General features: G+C 38.8%; 2 protein-coding genes across 10 annotated transcripts in view; one reads left to right on the forward strand and one right to left on the reverse strand.

Moving 5' to 3' along the window:
* Window positions 1-671: 671 nt before the first annotated feature.
* si:ch1073-145m9.1 (uncharacterized) lies at window positions 672-3,458 on the reverse strand. Of its 2 annotated transcripts, XM_056611032.1 has the most exons (6): window positions 2,850-3,458; window positions 2,654-2,749; window positions 2,397-2,509; window positions 2,036-2,159; window positions 1,776-1,948; window positions 674-1,297 (listed from the first exon to the last, which is right to left on the reverse strand). In XM_056611032.1, the coding sequence occupies exons 1-6, from the start codon at window positions 2,902-2,904 to the stop codon at window positions 1,235-1,237; spliced, it is 624 nt and encodes a 207-aa protein (XP_056467007.1). In that variant the 5' UTR covers window positions 2,905-3,458; the 3' UTR covers window positions 674-1,234. The 2 variants fall into 2 exon arrangements, with proteins under 2 accessions (XP_056467006.1, XP_056467007.1); XM_056611031.1 differs by having other exon boundaries at window positions 672-1,297; window positions 1,776-2,159.
* A 450-nt stretch (window positions 3,459-3,908) lies between these two features.
* usp32 (ubiquitin specific peptidase 32) overlaps window positions 3,909-15,903 on the forward strand; it is a 43,268-nt gene continuing 31,273 nt past the window's right edge. For 4 of the 8 annotated variants that reach the window (XM_056611020.1, XM_056611021.1, XM_056611025.1 and 1 more), the window contains exons 1-5: window positions 3,909-4,188; window positions 7,923-8,050; window positions 10,584-10,689; window positions 11,877-11,995; window positions 12,199-12,358. In XM_056611020.1, the coding sequence (XP_056466995.1) occupies window positions 4,131-4,188; window positions 7,923-8,050; window positions 10,584-10,689; window positions 11,877-11,995; window positions 12,199-12,358 (571 nt within the window). In that variant the 5' untranslated portion in view covers window positions 3,909-4,130. The remainder of the gene's footprint in view (window positions 4,189-7,922; window positions 8,051-10,583; window positions 10,690-11,876; window positions 11,996-12,198; window positions 12,359-15,903) is intronic. The other 4 variants (XM_056611024.1, XM_056611023.1, XM_056611027.1 and 1 more) reach the window with 1 other exon arrangement.

Raw genomic sequence — 15,903 nt, forward strand, 5'->3', positions numbered from 1 at the left:
CGTGAAGTGTCATTTCAAAATGTTGTCCCCCAAGTAATGGTCCATGTCTAATTGTTATATTATACAGCACCACACAGATCGATAACTATTGAATGAGGCCCAACATTAGAAGGAAAGCCTCATTAGAATGGGAGACGGAAGTGGAGGTTTGAGAATTATGTTGAAAGAAAAAATATATACAATTTGTTCTAAAGTTGAACTGCCGTTTATGAAAGGGAGTAGATCGTGTGCTAGATGAGTTGGTTGGTTCGGATAGTTTCGGAGAAATGGAACTTGAAGTTGCTTGACATCAAGGATGGATGAGTTGAAACATGTTCAATAAAGCTGTGATCTCTCCAAAAAGTGGAATACCTGTGCCTAATTTCCTTGTCGGGAACATCAATCTATTACATACGGTAACTGATAACATATACCTCATAAAAATATACCACAATGGGCTGACTAGACCTGTGGATTAAAGCTGCCCTGTTCCTCGGTCAAAAACATTTCCATTGAGGAACAAGTTCGTGCAGTTGATAGTTCCTTTTCCAATAAATCTTCTATGCAGCTTAACAAATAAACTACATACCTCTATCGCAATTATTTGTCACATAGTAATGCATACATACTTGGCAGTAACATTTGAACTCCAACCCATAACTAGATGCTTTAATTTAATTTTTTAAACTTGTAAACATTATTCTAAAGGGTCTAAGCTAAAGGAACTAATGCAACAACCAGAGATGGAAAACATTGAAGAGACAACTGAAAAGTATAAGGACATTTATTTGTGAGGGAAACAAAGGGAAGGGTAAGTAATAACCAAAACCCTGAATGGCCTAGCTTGAGACAGTAAAACAAAACATACACTGGTTGCATCCATCCCCTACCTGGCGGATGGAGGTAGAAAACAGGAAAACAAAAAAATCCAAAGGAAAAAAAAGAAAGTCAGAAGGAAATTGAGACATTCCTGGGGTGCAGACATTCATAAACCTGGTTACAATCAGGAATGTAAGGAGGGGAGGTACCTGTGGGAAGACGGATGGAAAAAAAGACACGACCATGAACTCAAGGGCTACTGGCAAGGCATGTAACAACTGGTTACACATTGGTCAGTTTTCTTCGGCCATCGCTCATAGTAAATACGCAGCGTTTTCATCAATTCATATAAAGAAACATTCAAAAAATATATATTTTTAACATAAATATACAGCGTAAATAAGTAATATAAGGTGACAGCTTGCTTGCAATGTTTTCAGCTTTTCTTCTCTATCTCGTCATCGATGAGATGTTTGATATGTACCCATATACACCATACCTACAGATGGAGAGAGTTGGAATGGGGGATGGGCATAAGAAGGGTCACAAAGGTGTTATGTAATCAAATTTCAAATGTAATAATATGGATAACAGTGTTTCCCCCAGGCAATGTCTTAGTCAAGGAGGTGGGGGGGTGGGGGGGAGGAGCAATGCCGTTTCAATACCATACAAAAAGCTTTATGGCACGACTATTGTTGTGAACAATATTGGTAATGTGAACATTACCAATGCTTTATTTATCTATATTCTTTGTACCTGAAGTATTATTGACTATAAGTAAAATGTTATAGTCAAGGCGGGGCCCTATTGTTGTCAAGGCCTTAACCATACAGTGCTGGGGGAAACGGAAGGGAAGAGGTTGCTGAGCCTGTTCGTGAGGCTTCACTGTATTCTCATTTGTTGTATACAATTGATCATAGGAATAAGATAGCATAAGATATATGTATCAAATCAAATCCAAGCATGTGAATCCCTACCTCTGCCACCAAGCCCAACAGCCGTCCAGCTGTCAACCCCAGAGTCCCTAAAGTTTGGATCAAGGGGGGCAAGCCGAGGGGTGCCGACAGGAGTCCCCAGCGATGACCATAAAGCCACAGTGGTAAGCAGTGTATTCCAATGATCACCCAAGCGCCCAGAGGGGTCTTAAACCCTTGAAGACATAGAAAAACAAAACTGCTTCTTGTGCTTGTATTTAGGTTATCTGTTAAACATACAAAAGTAACGTTGAATGCCTTACCTTTTGCCATGATTGATCTCACTAAATATGGACTAGTTGTGAAGCTGCTTTTCCAGTCTGCACCTCTGGCACTGTGGTTACATACAAACACACACCACTCTACTGCAGTCACCAACCAACCCCACTACACAGAGATAGGGACCAAGTAAGACCTAATTAAGTGATTGCTTATACAGGATTGATAGTTGTGAGAGAATGTTAACAATAGTTTTAAACATTAACAACTGTTTGCAGTCAGCCATCTCTGGCCTTTTCTTATTTGTCTAAATTGCCATCTTTTGTTATTAAGTTACATTTTAGTACAGTTGTCACAAGCATGATGCTATAACTGCAGTTGGAATTTATTGTATGGTGGTATAACCTCGAACAACATGCTCCACAGCATTCCTCTGCTTAGATTGTCCACTACCACATCCAGCCAAGCCCCAAACCTGGACGTCTGCTCCAGCCTCCTGGCTACCCAGCCGTCCACACCTGAGAACATAACACCAACATCGCCATGTCTTTCATCTGCCAAAATGCGACGTCGACAAGTTGGACTCCAGTATCTAGGTATAGACTAGTATTCATCATTTGTATAGTGCTGACATTATACAACTAGTAGAGACGCAACATTACCATCAAGCAGTATGGAGATTGAATACAGCGGAATAAAAAAAGCTGGTCTCTTGAAGACTACCCAAGAGATAGATACAAGGACAATCCTAATGTATCCTAGAGGAGAGCACACAATACACAAGGATTACAATTATTATGTTTACTTATTTATAGATATATTATATACGAATGATTTGGATAAATGTAGTTTTCATACCGATAATATTCGGCCAGTACACAAAAACGTGTCGGCGCATTGTTGATTCTGCCATCCTGCCTTTGGAGCCTAGTTAGGATTATGACACCTCCTGTTTTGTTTCTGGTTCGAGTCGCATGCGGGCGAAACAATTATGGAATTGCTCATGCCAGTTTAAGGTAATTCCAAAATTCACAATTATCAGCATATCATTAATCTTACATCAGAACTAATAGGGTAGTTTCAAGCACATGGTAATTCATGTAATAGGGAGGCAATGCGCTAACCACGCCCACACCTTCGTCGCGTCGGTTTAAAAGAGGACGTGGGGCTGCAACGTAACGCAGCGGTTCAAAATGGCCGCAGACCAACCGTGGGAACTTTTCTTCTTTAATAGGTCCGTGGAACAAACGAAATATCTCCCATTCATTTCAATGTGTTTTGCGGCTTTGATGACACCAAAAAGCTCAAAATTGATATCAAGTTATTCTAAAAGAGCAATAGAAAAATGTGAAACAAAAATAATGACCTTAATTTGTCACGTCAAAAAGTATGACATGATTCAAATTAAGGCATTGCCCATACAACATAAGGGATATTATTATGATTATTATTATTTTTCATTTTTTATTATTCATTGTTATCCATAGCTTAAAAACGAATTATAGAAATTGTCAGCTATTAGGGCTACGAATACATATTTTTCATAATGAAAGCTACTACCCCAAGCAAATTACGGATTTAGAGAAAATTATTATAGAATTTTTTATTGTTTAACTTGTTATAATATTATTTAGTTTAACTTGTTATAACACACAGATGGTTCAAAACCGCAATCCACTAGAGATTGCTGTTGCGCTTGTTTGTGGACGCGAAATGGTATCGGTTCAAACACGTTGGAACTGAGAGTTAAAACGATCATTACAACACACTATTAACACACACATCATCTTCTGCTATAATTTAGGTTATACGCTTAAAACTTAAAAATAATAATAATTAAAAACATATCCGTCTGACTTTTGTTTACAACTCTCGTTGCTTGTGTCATGGTGGTCTGTGGTGTCAGTGACAGGCCGCTCGGGTCATGTGACCCAGCGTGGGTCACGTGACCTAGCGTGGAGGCGTCGGCGAAGAGGAGGAGCCGTCTCTGGGAACACGGAGCAACAACATTCACCCGTTCACCACATACACACTGCACACAGGACGGGTTTCACAATAAACGGATAAGGCAACAGGCACTCCTCAGACAGAGCTAACAACGGCCACATATTCCTTCCACCACAATGAAATGAAGGGAGCATGGGGGCCAAAGAGTCACGGATAGGTTTCCTGTCGTACGACGAGGCGGTCAAGAGAGGTAAGAGACCAAACCAAAGCTAAATCCATCACGTCTGCGTGAGCCTACCCAAGCTCGCCCCGTTAGCTAGCCTGCTAGTCATATGCTAACGACAGAGACGGGCTCTGCTTGGACTAAGAGCAAACACGCAATGCAGATCTTTTTCGAAGTATGCCAACGATAGCTTTGAAATGCGCCTTGAATGCACATGAATGTGATGTTAGCTGAGCAACACAAGCTGCATTAGCTAGCAGGCGTCCACTGATTCTTATGATGTGTTCGAGATGTCAGCTCGCTGACAGACTTAAGTCGTATGAATCCCTGCGGTCTGAAGCCTAGGAGCTTCAAAGGGCAGATGAGTGGTTTCTTAAATGCTTGTGACAGTCGTCACTTCATACATTTTTCCCTCACCTGTAGGCTTATTTCTTAGTAATATAAAGACACATTTATATTGCGTTCAATATGTGTATACGATAGATGATCTATCCAGCATCAATCCACTTTTTCTGTTTTGAAACCCAAAGAGGTCTCGAACATACCATCTCCGTTGTTGAGACTCAGGGTCGATTATTTAAATCTAAATCAATAACATATGCATGCATTTCCACGCAAATTAAAGTGAGGGCCTGAACCAGCAAAAGCGCTTCTGGTTGCCTACGGCATATAGCTTGGCGTATTGGGGACAACCTAACTGACGTGTCAGTGCAGTAACGTTAGTTAAGCACTAAACACAAACATTTTATTTTATTTTTTACCCTAATGAATAATGTTAAATCGGGCGATTATGTATCGGTTAACATTCAGCTTGGGAAAGCTGAACTGCGGCTTCCAGAATCAAAGCTGGAAGAGCATGTTTCGTGTCATCTATTTCGCCATCGTTATCTCTACCCTTCTCGTAACACAGAGGCAAGTGATGCATCTGATTAACTTCCAAAAAAAAACAGGTAACAAACAAGCTGTTGTATAGTATTCCAAGCTGTGGTTGATGAAGAGTTGCAGCGGTGTGAATCCATACTCTGTGTTTTAATTTTACACTGCTACATCTAAGAATGTAGATCATTGTTTACATGTGACCTATTGAAATGTCTTCCGAGCATTTCCTTTTGTAAAACGTAAACAATCGGTTGGCAAAGGCTGCTTCTTTCTTCATGACCATGTACTGGGTTGGTTCACAGACTTTTTCCATTTTCACACAAAAACGAAAGGGTGTGTTGTCATATGAAGTCTATTAACTTTAATGTCACTTTCGAAGCTCTGACCCATTGGGCCTGGTTTAACTTTTCAAAATAACGAGCACTTCATGGATCCTGCATGGCTACATGATGGTCAGTGGTTAATTGCTGTGTGCATGATGTCCACATGTTTCTGTGTGTGTATGTTTTTTTTTAATTATTATTAGGCCTATGTCATATGACTAATTATAAAAAAAAACATTATTTCTTCCAATAAGACCTTTCTGTTTAGCTTAAATCAATGTAGTACCTACCTACATTTAATTAGTTGCATTCATCCAATCTGTAAAAGGTAAAATAAATCCTTCTGCTTCTAACACATTTATTGAATCAATTTATTCTGACCATTATTGCAATTGACAAGCCTATTGTCGCTTCTCTCTCACTGACTGAGCGATGCTTTTCTCTCTATCTGTATCATCAGTTGTCATTTAACATTCCTGGTCTAAAATCCATGCACTTATTTATTTTTTCTCATCCTCCACTATCAAATAAAAAATGCATTGAACAGAGGCAGTTAATAATAGAAAACACAACCATTGGTGTTATGAACAGCTCGTTGTTGCTCCCTCAACACTTTTCACAGCACATATTTGGACCAGTCGGTGACTGGTCCAAATAGCCTGCTAGATATCTGTTTGACATTTGTGATGCATATTATGGTGCCATCTAAACAGAATGCGTCTTTGAACAGTTCATACATGAGGATCGTTGCTCAAGGTCAGAGCCCTAACAGGAATTAGGCTAGGTTGTTGGGCTTTAGAAGGTCGTGAAGCGGATCCACAACTGATTTTCCACAGCTTTGAAACATAAAAGAGATTGTGGATAGGGTTGCTGCTGGGTAACACTTCTTAATCCAGTATGTGTTGGTTTTATTATACCAACAATAGGCCATGTGGCTGGCCACCTTTTTAAGAGAGACGAACACCACTAACTTGAATAGTACAATACACAACTGTTGTTATCAAATGCTTGAAATTCAGAAGGTTTTTACCTGTGCTATGGTTTGTACATGTTCATGTTCATGTTTTAATGTCTCTCCGGCTGCTCTTAGTTGTGAACAATCAGTAGTTGGCCCTTTGTTGCCTCATGAAGTAGTAAATATCTCTTCAAATTTCTTCTATTGCATGTTAGAGAACACGGCTGCATTGGGCTCATGTTGTCCCTATCTCTGGTGAGCTATGAAAGTTACTAGTTTATTATTAACTCTTAACTGGCCTTCATGGAATATAATGCACAACCTTCCGACATTGCCTTTGCCCTATTGTTGGTAATACTCAAAGCTTCCATTTGGTCTCAGCGGATCAAAAGGTTTCTGAAGAAATGTAAATGAAAAGTCACTCAACACTTTGATGAACAACAGAAGATAGGCCTATTTCAGGAATCCTCTTTGACTTCCTTCAGCTCCTTAGAAAGCCTACGTATATGTTCTTAATTATTTTTGATAATTCAGGCAAAACGGTACAAAGGAATTTTGTGTCTAGAAAAAATTATAAAAGCTCCTACTGATGCAGTATTTTCCCCTTAAGTAACAGTTATTGAATTCTGAGTCTGTATTTTCTTTATCAAGCAAACTGCATTTAATCAACATTCAACCCGGGACTGTGCGTCAATTTCGGGGACTGCCTCACAGCCATGGAGTGGATGTATGTAGTTCTGTATGGGATGAAGCACATGGAGGTTCAGCAGTTTTGTCTTTACTCGTATATTAAACATTCATGGTTTCGTGAATAACTGTTTTAGACACTATCTGCAATTTACAGTATGATGCTGTGTGTGTAGTGTGTGCGCATTCAGAATGCACGTTTGTTCATATATAACCAGGCTCTAGCATAGTCAATTACATGGCTGAGGAAAATTGAGGTTACGAAATACAAATGTTAATTCATCCTGTGCTTGACTGATTGAGTGGCCAGGTCAGGCCATTACACAAACAAGGTGCATTGAATAAAATGTCTGAGCCTGCATTGTGCATAACTAGGTAGCAGGGACTTGGGGGAGCAATCCATTTTTTAAATGGATGTTGCATATTTGGTAGGTACATATATGCAGACAACTCTGTAAAAAAGAAAACACAGAACTCTTTCTTTTTACATACATTTTGAATAATAGGGGAAAAGGACACAATAGGTTTGCACGTTCTGTTTTTTTGCAGAATACAAGGCTGACTAAGTTGTTAGCGGCAGCCTTTATCTTCCAGGGCAAACAGCAGATTAAATAGTAACAAAATGTTAAGGTAAAGACTCAAATGAAGTTCATGTCAAATCCTGTGTGTGGACTGAAGGACATCCACATGTTCATGGTTTGCTTGTTTTCCATTGACTGTTGTTGAACTTGAAAATTACAAAATGATGTATCACCACAGCTTTCAGTCATAAGTCACCTTCCGAGCGAGACGGAAAACAACAGTAACTTATTAGGGAGTCATCAGACTGTTTGAAGACAGAGGATTAAATTAAGGTCCAGGAGCAGAGCATTTTTTTATTGTTTTATCTTTCTCCTCCTTCTCCTATGTCATTGTAGTCACTGATGTGGAACTGAAGCGGCTGAAGGATGCTTTCAAGAGGACCAGTGGACTTTCCTACTACATGACCCAGCAATGCTTCTACAGAGAGGTCCTGGGTGACAGTGTACCCCCTAAAGTAGCTGAGGTAAGTTGCAGTGAAATCAAACATACTCGTCACTAATTTCTAGGGACTCTTAATTCCAAACTCATTAAATCAACGGCATAAGGCAGAAAAAGATGAGGCTACTTGTGTGTATTTCTCTACCAGACTGTCCCACAAATAGACCTGAGGTCTTAAACTTAATGCATCTGCAGCAATGCCCCATCTTGTTTGCAGCTTAGCTGTGTAGTCAGGGTCGTTCATAAAAACACAACACATTTACAATGTGCTGCAGGGTTTCCGCTACATACATCTTGCTAAAAAATGATTGCCGCCGTGTCTTCCAAATTGTATTCAAATGTATGACATTTAACGTCATGAACTCCCAATTACACCTCTCTGGTCCGCTCTCGTCGTCCGCTTTCTCTCTCCACTTTAAGGATGAGCAACTGGAACAGTGACAGGTCGTCAATCACTGACAAGATCATGACAACCAACTAAAGAACAGTGCGAGTATGGCATTTTTAAACTCAGGCAGACTGACAAACTGTGCAGGCTATGACTCATTATCTTACTGGCAGGCCAGCAGGAAGGGGCTTTGAGTTGTTGGTGCTGATATTCTATATGAAAAATATCTCTACATTTTGCAACGGTGGCGACATTACATGACACTGTGGAGCTGTCGGCCCTAGTGAATGCGTTTAATCATTAGTGCGGAACTAACGCGCAACATTGAGAGGGTCAATGAAAGCAATGGAAAGGGAAATGTCAAGCATGGGTCAGTAAAACATTTTTAGAAAGTGGTTTTGAGTCTGCCTTGTGTATGAAAAGTGCTATATAAATAAAGTTGCCTTGCCTAGCCTTGCCTTTACCAAAAAATCCACAATTCGTTTTTGTGCCATTGTGAATTACTTATTAGCTATCAGGAAAGGCTCTGCAGTTGGAAACGTTGGAAGTGTATGGTAACCTCTGGAATTTTTTATAATAAATACATTTAAATTTATATACATTTTCAGTGAATAAGTATTGCAGAGTTTTCAGAAACATCCCCAAACAGGACAATTATGCAAAATTTATTTTGCATAATAATGTTCCAGCTAACAGTAGCTAGGTTACGTTAAAGTGTTCGGTTTGCTAGGTTTGGTTTGTGCATGTTGTTCGGTACATCTGTCCAGAAAAGTGGTTGCGCTGTAATTACAGTACTATCCAGTGAAACTTCCTAATTTCACTGGATAGTAGAGATAACGATGGCTGGTTGAGATACAAAATGTGTCAAAAATGGATGTTAAACCAAAATGTGGTCTGTTTAGTTACCTAAAGTTTGTTGCGCAACTCCTCACTGGCTATTACTAAAAAGGTTCATGTTTAACATTAACCACAGGGCCCAAAGCATTCAATCAAATTACTTTGTTCAATGACACATCAATTCATACTTTGAAAGTTACCTTCTCAAGTTCAATAACTACGGAATCCTGTATTGAATTTGATCAACTGTGGTCCCGTAGTCCGTATTTCCCTAGTTAGGAAAAAAATAGATATATCATTTGGCGAAAATCTTCACGCATCCACAAATAATTATGATACGATTGAAAGATCCATCTGGGGAGCAGCTCGGTGGCTCCACCCACTCATGTGCTACCCATGTAGGCAATGCTCCTTGTAGCGACCCAAGATGATCCATGAAGGCACACAAAAAGATACAAAATATATTTATATAGATTATATAGATCGGATCTCAAAATATTTGTGCATCAGCCTTCGCAGTCACAAGGGCTTGGTACTTATTCTGAAATGAACCTTTCAATTAGCCAATTCTGTCACTCAAGGAATTTCACTTCACTTTCATTTGTCTTGTCTTATTTTTCCATTGGTGTGCTGGCCGGGTTATATACAACACACCATGCACCCCAGGTCCAACGAATAACTCCAGGGCTGTAAAGTTCATGCAACGAGCACATGTAAAATAAATTTACCAGCTGAGAAACGAGACTCCTTGCTGTCATTGATTCATAGAATATAGGATATAGGGAGTCACATACAGAAATGGTTAAGTGTCATGATTAATGATTGATTTTAAGGTTTTTAAGTTGGCAATATTTTCATATCCCTTTCACTTCCTTCTGGGAAACCTTTATTTTCTTCCTCCATTAACTGTTGCTGTCATTGGCAACAATTACATTTGCTTCAATGAACATTAAATGAAAGTTAATTTACGACAGGTACAACTTTTAAGAATGTGTCTACTCTAAATATATTTACCCTTTTGTTCGTTTTTGTTAGTTTCTTACCATTAAACAGCACACCTGTTTGAAACCAGGATTAGGGTTTGGTATAAAGCCCAATATTTATCCAATACAAGGGACAGGGTTTATTATTTAACCATAGTAAATGTAAATGCAGAACTGCGTTTTAAGTAAACATGCATGTTTTCTTTGGAAATGTTTTTATGCATCACAACTATTTAACTATGAACTATGATTGATTTAAATATGGGGAAAAAAAATCGAAAGCAGAATTTCCGTTGTGCACCGTGTAATGTTATGAAGGCATTGTCATGATGGTTGTTGTTTTTGTTCAGGTAATCTATACCTCCTTTGGCGGCTCACCCAAAGGGCTTCACTTCAACAATCTGATTGTCGGCCTGGTGCTTCTGACCAGAGGGCGAGATGAAGAGAAGGCCAAATGTAAGTCCCAGAGCAGGCTGATATATCTATTTCACAGAGCAACAGAGAAACAATTAGCTTGCATGTGTGATATAAAATAAGTGGGCTTGTGGAAGTACTTTTATGAAAGTGTCAAGTGTCCACTGCTTGTGCTTGTGTATTCTTTATGATCATGTCTCTTCCTATTTGAATAATTACACAACTGTATTGCAGGAACATGCTGAATACAGGTGAATTTAGGCCATGAAGATGGTGAATGTGTTTATGGTCACAATACACACTAGTGAATGGTGCATAATGAAATAATAAATAAATAAATATGTATATGACAGCAGCAGCCAACTCTGAATACTGCTGGTGTCAGCATTACATTTTTCCCCAGTATGCTACACAATACACTATGATGGAGGAAATGGAATGTTTTTTATGACTAAAATATTGCAGTAGAATTCATTTAATGAATGAATTTATTTAATATTATCTGAGAAACAAACCACACACCCTCTCATCATCATGGCAACAATGCACGTGGCACCGTCTCAATTGTTAATTTATAGCTTACAATCCCTGTGTGGACAGTAGGGCTTTGACTTTTGCCCAAAAATCCTATTTGAAGTTTGTTTGTTTATTAATATTAATATTTGAATATATTTGAATATTTATTAATAATATTTTGACCATTAAATGCCTTCAGTAAGACCTGGATTGGGCTTCGTCAGGTTTGTTTACCGCGTTGCTATGGTTACCGGTCTTGCGTGTTCTAACGGTTTATTAGGTTTCTAATAAATCGCTGTCTAATCAATACTTCATTCACTGCCTCTTCCGTGGTTATTACAATATTATTAATAGACTGGGTCGGGTTCTCTGACGTCTCTCCCTCTTGGCCTGCCCATAACAGGTTTGAATATTAAGGGCTGCCTAATATTCGTTCGAATTTTGATTTATTTTTTGATATTATTATTATTTTAGAATAACGAAGTTCGGAGTCAACGCCCTAGTGGACAGTATATTATTGAAGAGAAAATGTCGACTGTGTGTTGAGCTAAGCATGTTGGTTAGTTTCATCCCAATTCCCTCTCTCTCTGAATTATTGATTGGGATGTTTTTCAGTTTTGTTAATGTTATCCTGACTGCTAGCGCATGAGCTTCTTTACACACGGGTCAAGGGGAGGAGAATGAAACGTGTGTGTATATCTGGGTGTTTGCAGACCTCTTCAGCCTGTTTGCCAGCGAGCAGGGTGGCTATGCTGCCAGGGATGACATGGAGGCAGTCCTGCGGATCCTAGACGGGGAGGTCCCGCCCTCGCTCAGGAAGTGTTTTAGTGAGGTCAGTTAACAACCAAGCTTATCCCTAACCCCTGCCTCCTCAATGACTCCTTTCTTCAATCCAAGCTCCTTATAGGCTTCTCAAATCAATAAAGTACATATGCATCAAAAATAAATTTACGGCAAATAACAGCTCTTCATTGAATTTATTGGAAAACCATATCAGTTGTTGATAAGCTAGACCTAATTCATATCCTATCCCAGGGGGAGAAGGTCAACTATGACCGCTTCAGGTTCTGGCTCCTGCAGAACAAGGAGGCCTTCACACTTTCCAGGTGGCTGCTCTCCGGGGGAGTTTGCGTTACTCTCACAGATGACAGCGACACGCCCACCTTCTATCAGACCCTGGCTGGCGTCACGCACCGTAAGTTTACCTCAGCATTACCCATTTCAAAGGGCATCGATAATGCACATTCAAAGTGTATTGATAACTTCAGATTTAACATGTGTTTTTAACTCAAGGTACAAACACAGTAATACAAAGGCAGAGTGCAGAATTCACATTTCCGGATAATTGGTAAAAAAAAATATTGGGATTGTTTTTAGGGCTCAAATTCATCGTTGAAATTTTTTTTACAAAATGGTATTTTGTGTTATCTACTTCCATCAAAATTGGCTGGATAGTCAAGTGAGAGAGAGATAAGTGTCTATCTCAGAAATGCATGGAAGTGGGGAATGGAAGATTATGCTGTCACAAATGGTGTTTGGTTAAGATAACCAGGTTGTAAAAATGTGAGGGTTTCCATTTGGTCAGTGTAGTGATCAAAGTGAATCTTTGGGATGGAAGGATGTGAGGGTGAGCTGTTGAGTGGGATGAATCACTTGATCCCTCGATGACCCTGGACCAAACTGAATTCAAAGCATTATGATACGGATACAACCGTCAAATTGTAGGGAGGACAATTGTTGCTTTGCCACTTTTGTATACTTTTGTGATGATCATTAAAGACATCAACAGATGAATTAGCTTATCTAATATTTCATAAGAGAGAAAGCTTTTGTCACAAATATGACTTTCTATGAACAATGCAATAATCAATGCAGCTTGCATTATAACACAATATGGAAGCATGCAAAAAATAGGTTTCAGTTTTATTTTATTTCTAATCTTTCCTTTCTATGTCATTAAAGGAAAAAATGCTCTTGTATTAGAAGGAGATCTTGTGTCTGGCTGTGAGTTTGCGCGCATGCTATGCGTAGGCTGAATCGCAATCGTGTAACGACAAATCAGATTGGCCAATACACACTGAAGATAAATTAAATAATTTTAAAATTACAAAAATTGTCCCTCTCTGGCGAACAGAATGTTGCAGCAGCAAAAAAATAAATAATAATTCAGATTATTAATTGATCTGCATCGAGACAAAATCGTTCTAGCGAGAATCGTGATGCATCGAGGAATCGATTATTTTTCCCACCCCTAGTAAATACGCTATAGACATGGTCACTTTTATCAGCAATGATATTCTGGGTACTCTATTAGGTATTGTTTGTGTGGAAATACCTTCCTGACTGGCCCTCTAAAATACAGCTTAAGCAAGCTTAAAGGTTCCAGAGGCTGGTATTATTCTCTTGATTTGGTTTTCAGAGACATACTGTGCATCTCCTTGGCATCTTGCTTTTATATAGTTTCAAATATCTAATGATAGTTTGAACACCAGATACATTTTCTAGTTCTACTCTCCTGGTATAGTTCTATTCAGGTGGGAGAGAACATGGTCTAGTTGATATTTGCCAATGAGGCAAACAAACACAGACCATGTATATTTTTTATTCAAATATGGAATCATATGCAAAGTATTTTGGAAAGGTATCAAACAAATACTTCAATGGTTTCCATCATAGGCAAACATATTGCCATGCCATCTGATGGGGCTAACATAAAGGCAAATGTTGCAATGTATTCATTATACTCCAGTTAGGCAGAATGTAATTATATTGATGCAAAATATTGCTAATTCTGTTATTTTTGTATGCAAAGTCAGATGTCTTTATAGAATACGTTTTTGTATTGGGATTTTGCAAGCGCATTAGGCGAGTTAGTTTGGAAGATCACATCACACCTTGACTCGGCCCTAAGTGAGTAGAAGCTCAACATTTGTTTCACCTTTCAGTATCTAAAATGGGAGATCATTTCTTTCGCGGGAAAGGCGAGCACAGCTTTCTTAGCTACATCTCTTTTTATAATAACTTAGAGCAGCAGCGTAGCACTTGACAACAGCTAGACAAGATTAATGAAATGGATGTTTGTATATGAGGCTGTAATTTTTTGTTTTTGATTGTTGTATATGTTCGGTTTAGCATTAGGGTTCCAAACAGAATGAAAGCTGATGCTTATGCCAAAAGCGTTTTTTCTTTTTTGCCAATGACTGCACATTTAAACGTATTCATTATTTATTAATTTTCCACAATGCTTATAAAAGAAGATATTCATATTGACTATTGTGTTCACTTTACATACAATACATTGCTTTAAATCCAGTCTTTTCAATTTTTTAGCGCTGTAGACAATTTCTTATTTCATCGATATTTATGTGTACTTTCATGAAAACAAAGAGAAGTTAACCCTTGGTAAGATCCGGGGCTCACTTTGGTGTTTTCTACTGTGCATTTCCTCTTGAAGAGTTGGTCACGATATCATTAAAATTGCTTTTGTCAGCAAATTAACAAGAATGAAGTTGTCTAAACAAGATAGCCAACACCAGTAGACATGAATTTCCCTTTGTAAAGGTCAATATTACGCTACTGCCCTAAAGAACCAATTCCCTCCTAATTTTTTAAACATGCCAACAGAATATCATTTGATTTGCTACTCCCGTCACATGGGTGGTCAGGCTCCATGTCACACATTAGATTAGATTAGCCTTCATTGTTTCCCTTTGGAGACATTTGGCATTGGTATTCGAGAGAACACAAGGGAGGTGGCCGGACACAGCCTCCTCATATACCGACAATTCATATAAAATGGTAATATAATTATTATTTGAAGATTCAAAACATAGACCACTTTCCTGTTTTATAATGTCACTTTATGTTATGTGACCTCCTAAGGAGCTGATTGATCAGACAAAATATATCAGATAAAACACTGATTTATTAAATCTTTCAAAATACCTTGCCAATGAAAAAACAAAGGGCTGCTTTGTTAGGGAGACCCTTTTGACATTCACACACGATCACAATGCTCGATCACTTAATAAAGAATAACGAAATCACCCCAGATCAAAGGGTCAAACCTTATCATCTAGCTGCATGGCCTGCTGGGTTTCAAATAGGTACATTTACATTGGTAAATTTAGCATTTGGGTCCTGTGGCATACAAGCCAATCGCAGATCCTAGAGACCTTCTGTAATCTGCCCTCTTGGTTCTCTGCTTATCCTCTTAAGTGTCTGGGTGTGTGTACGGTACATACGCTCTTTCATTGCTCTTCTTAGAAGATGGATTGTAGACTTGCTCTCTCGGTTCAGACACACGGAATATTTTACTTTTCAAGGGACATTTTCACAATGTCACGGTGCAGAGAATACCCTTTGGGTTTTCCTCCAAGCTGCCCTCACAAGGAGTCTTCTATGGTAGCAGCCAGAACTTGGCCGAGCTTCACCTAGCATGTTCAGTGGATAATGGTATTGTTCCTCTGCTGCCATTCTGAGAGAGTCGCACCTCTGGGTAGGTATATATGAATTAATGGAAAACATAGTGTGAATAATTCTGTATATAACGTACAGTGTTTTTTTGTGTGCAAAGGATCTACATTTGAATCATAAGCTTATGATTACAATTCTGAAGTTGTGTTGTAAAATGGTTTTGCTATACCCCTGTTCAATTTAGAGGGTCTACCATGATATGAGTCATATAGCACATGTATCATTTCTTTATCAGAGAAACACATCGTTGGTTGTCAGACTTTT

The sequence above is a fragment of the Gadus chalcogrammus genome, chromosome 16, assembly GCF_026213295.1.
Source record: "Gadus chalcogrammus isolate NIFS_2021 chromosome 16, NIFS_Gcha_1.0, whole genome shotgun sequence".
Taxonomy (NCBI): domain Eukaryota; kingdom Metazoa; phylum Chordata; class Actinopteri; order Gadiformes; family Gadidae; genus Gadus; species Gadus chalcogrammus.

Coding starts and splice junctions, on each gene's coding strand:
- si:ch1073-145m9.1 (XM_056611031.1), bottom strand. CDS start 2,904: ATGGCAGAATCAACAATGCGCCGACACGTTTTTGTGTACTGGCCGAAT. Junction 2,510..2,653: donor AATCTCCATACTGCTTGATG/GTAATGTTGCGT, acceptor TTATGTTCTCAG/GTGTGGACGGCTGGGTAGCC. Junction 2,160..2,396: donor TGTGGAGCATGTTGTTCGAG/GTTATACCACCA, acceptor ATCTCTGTGTAG/TGGGGTTGGTTGGTGACTGC.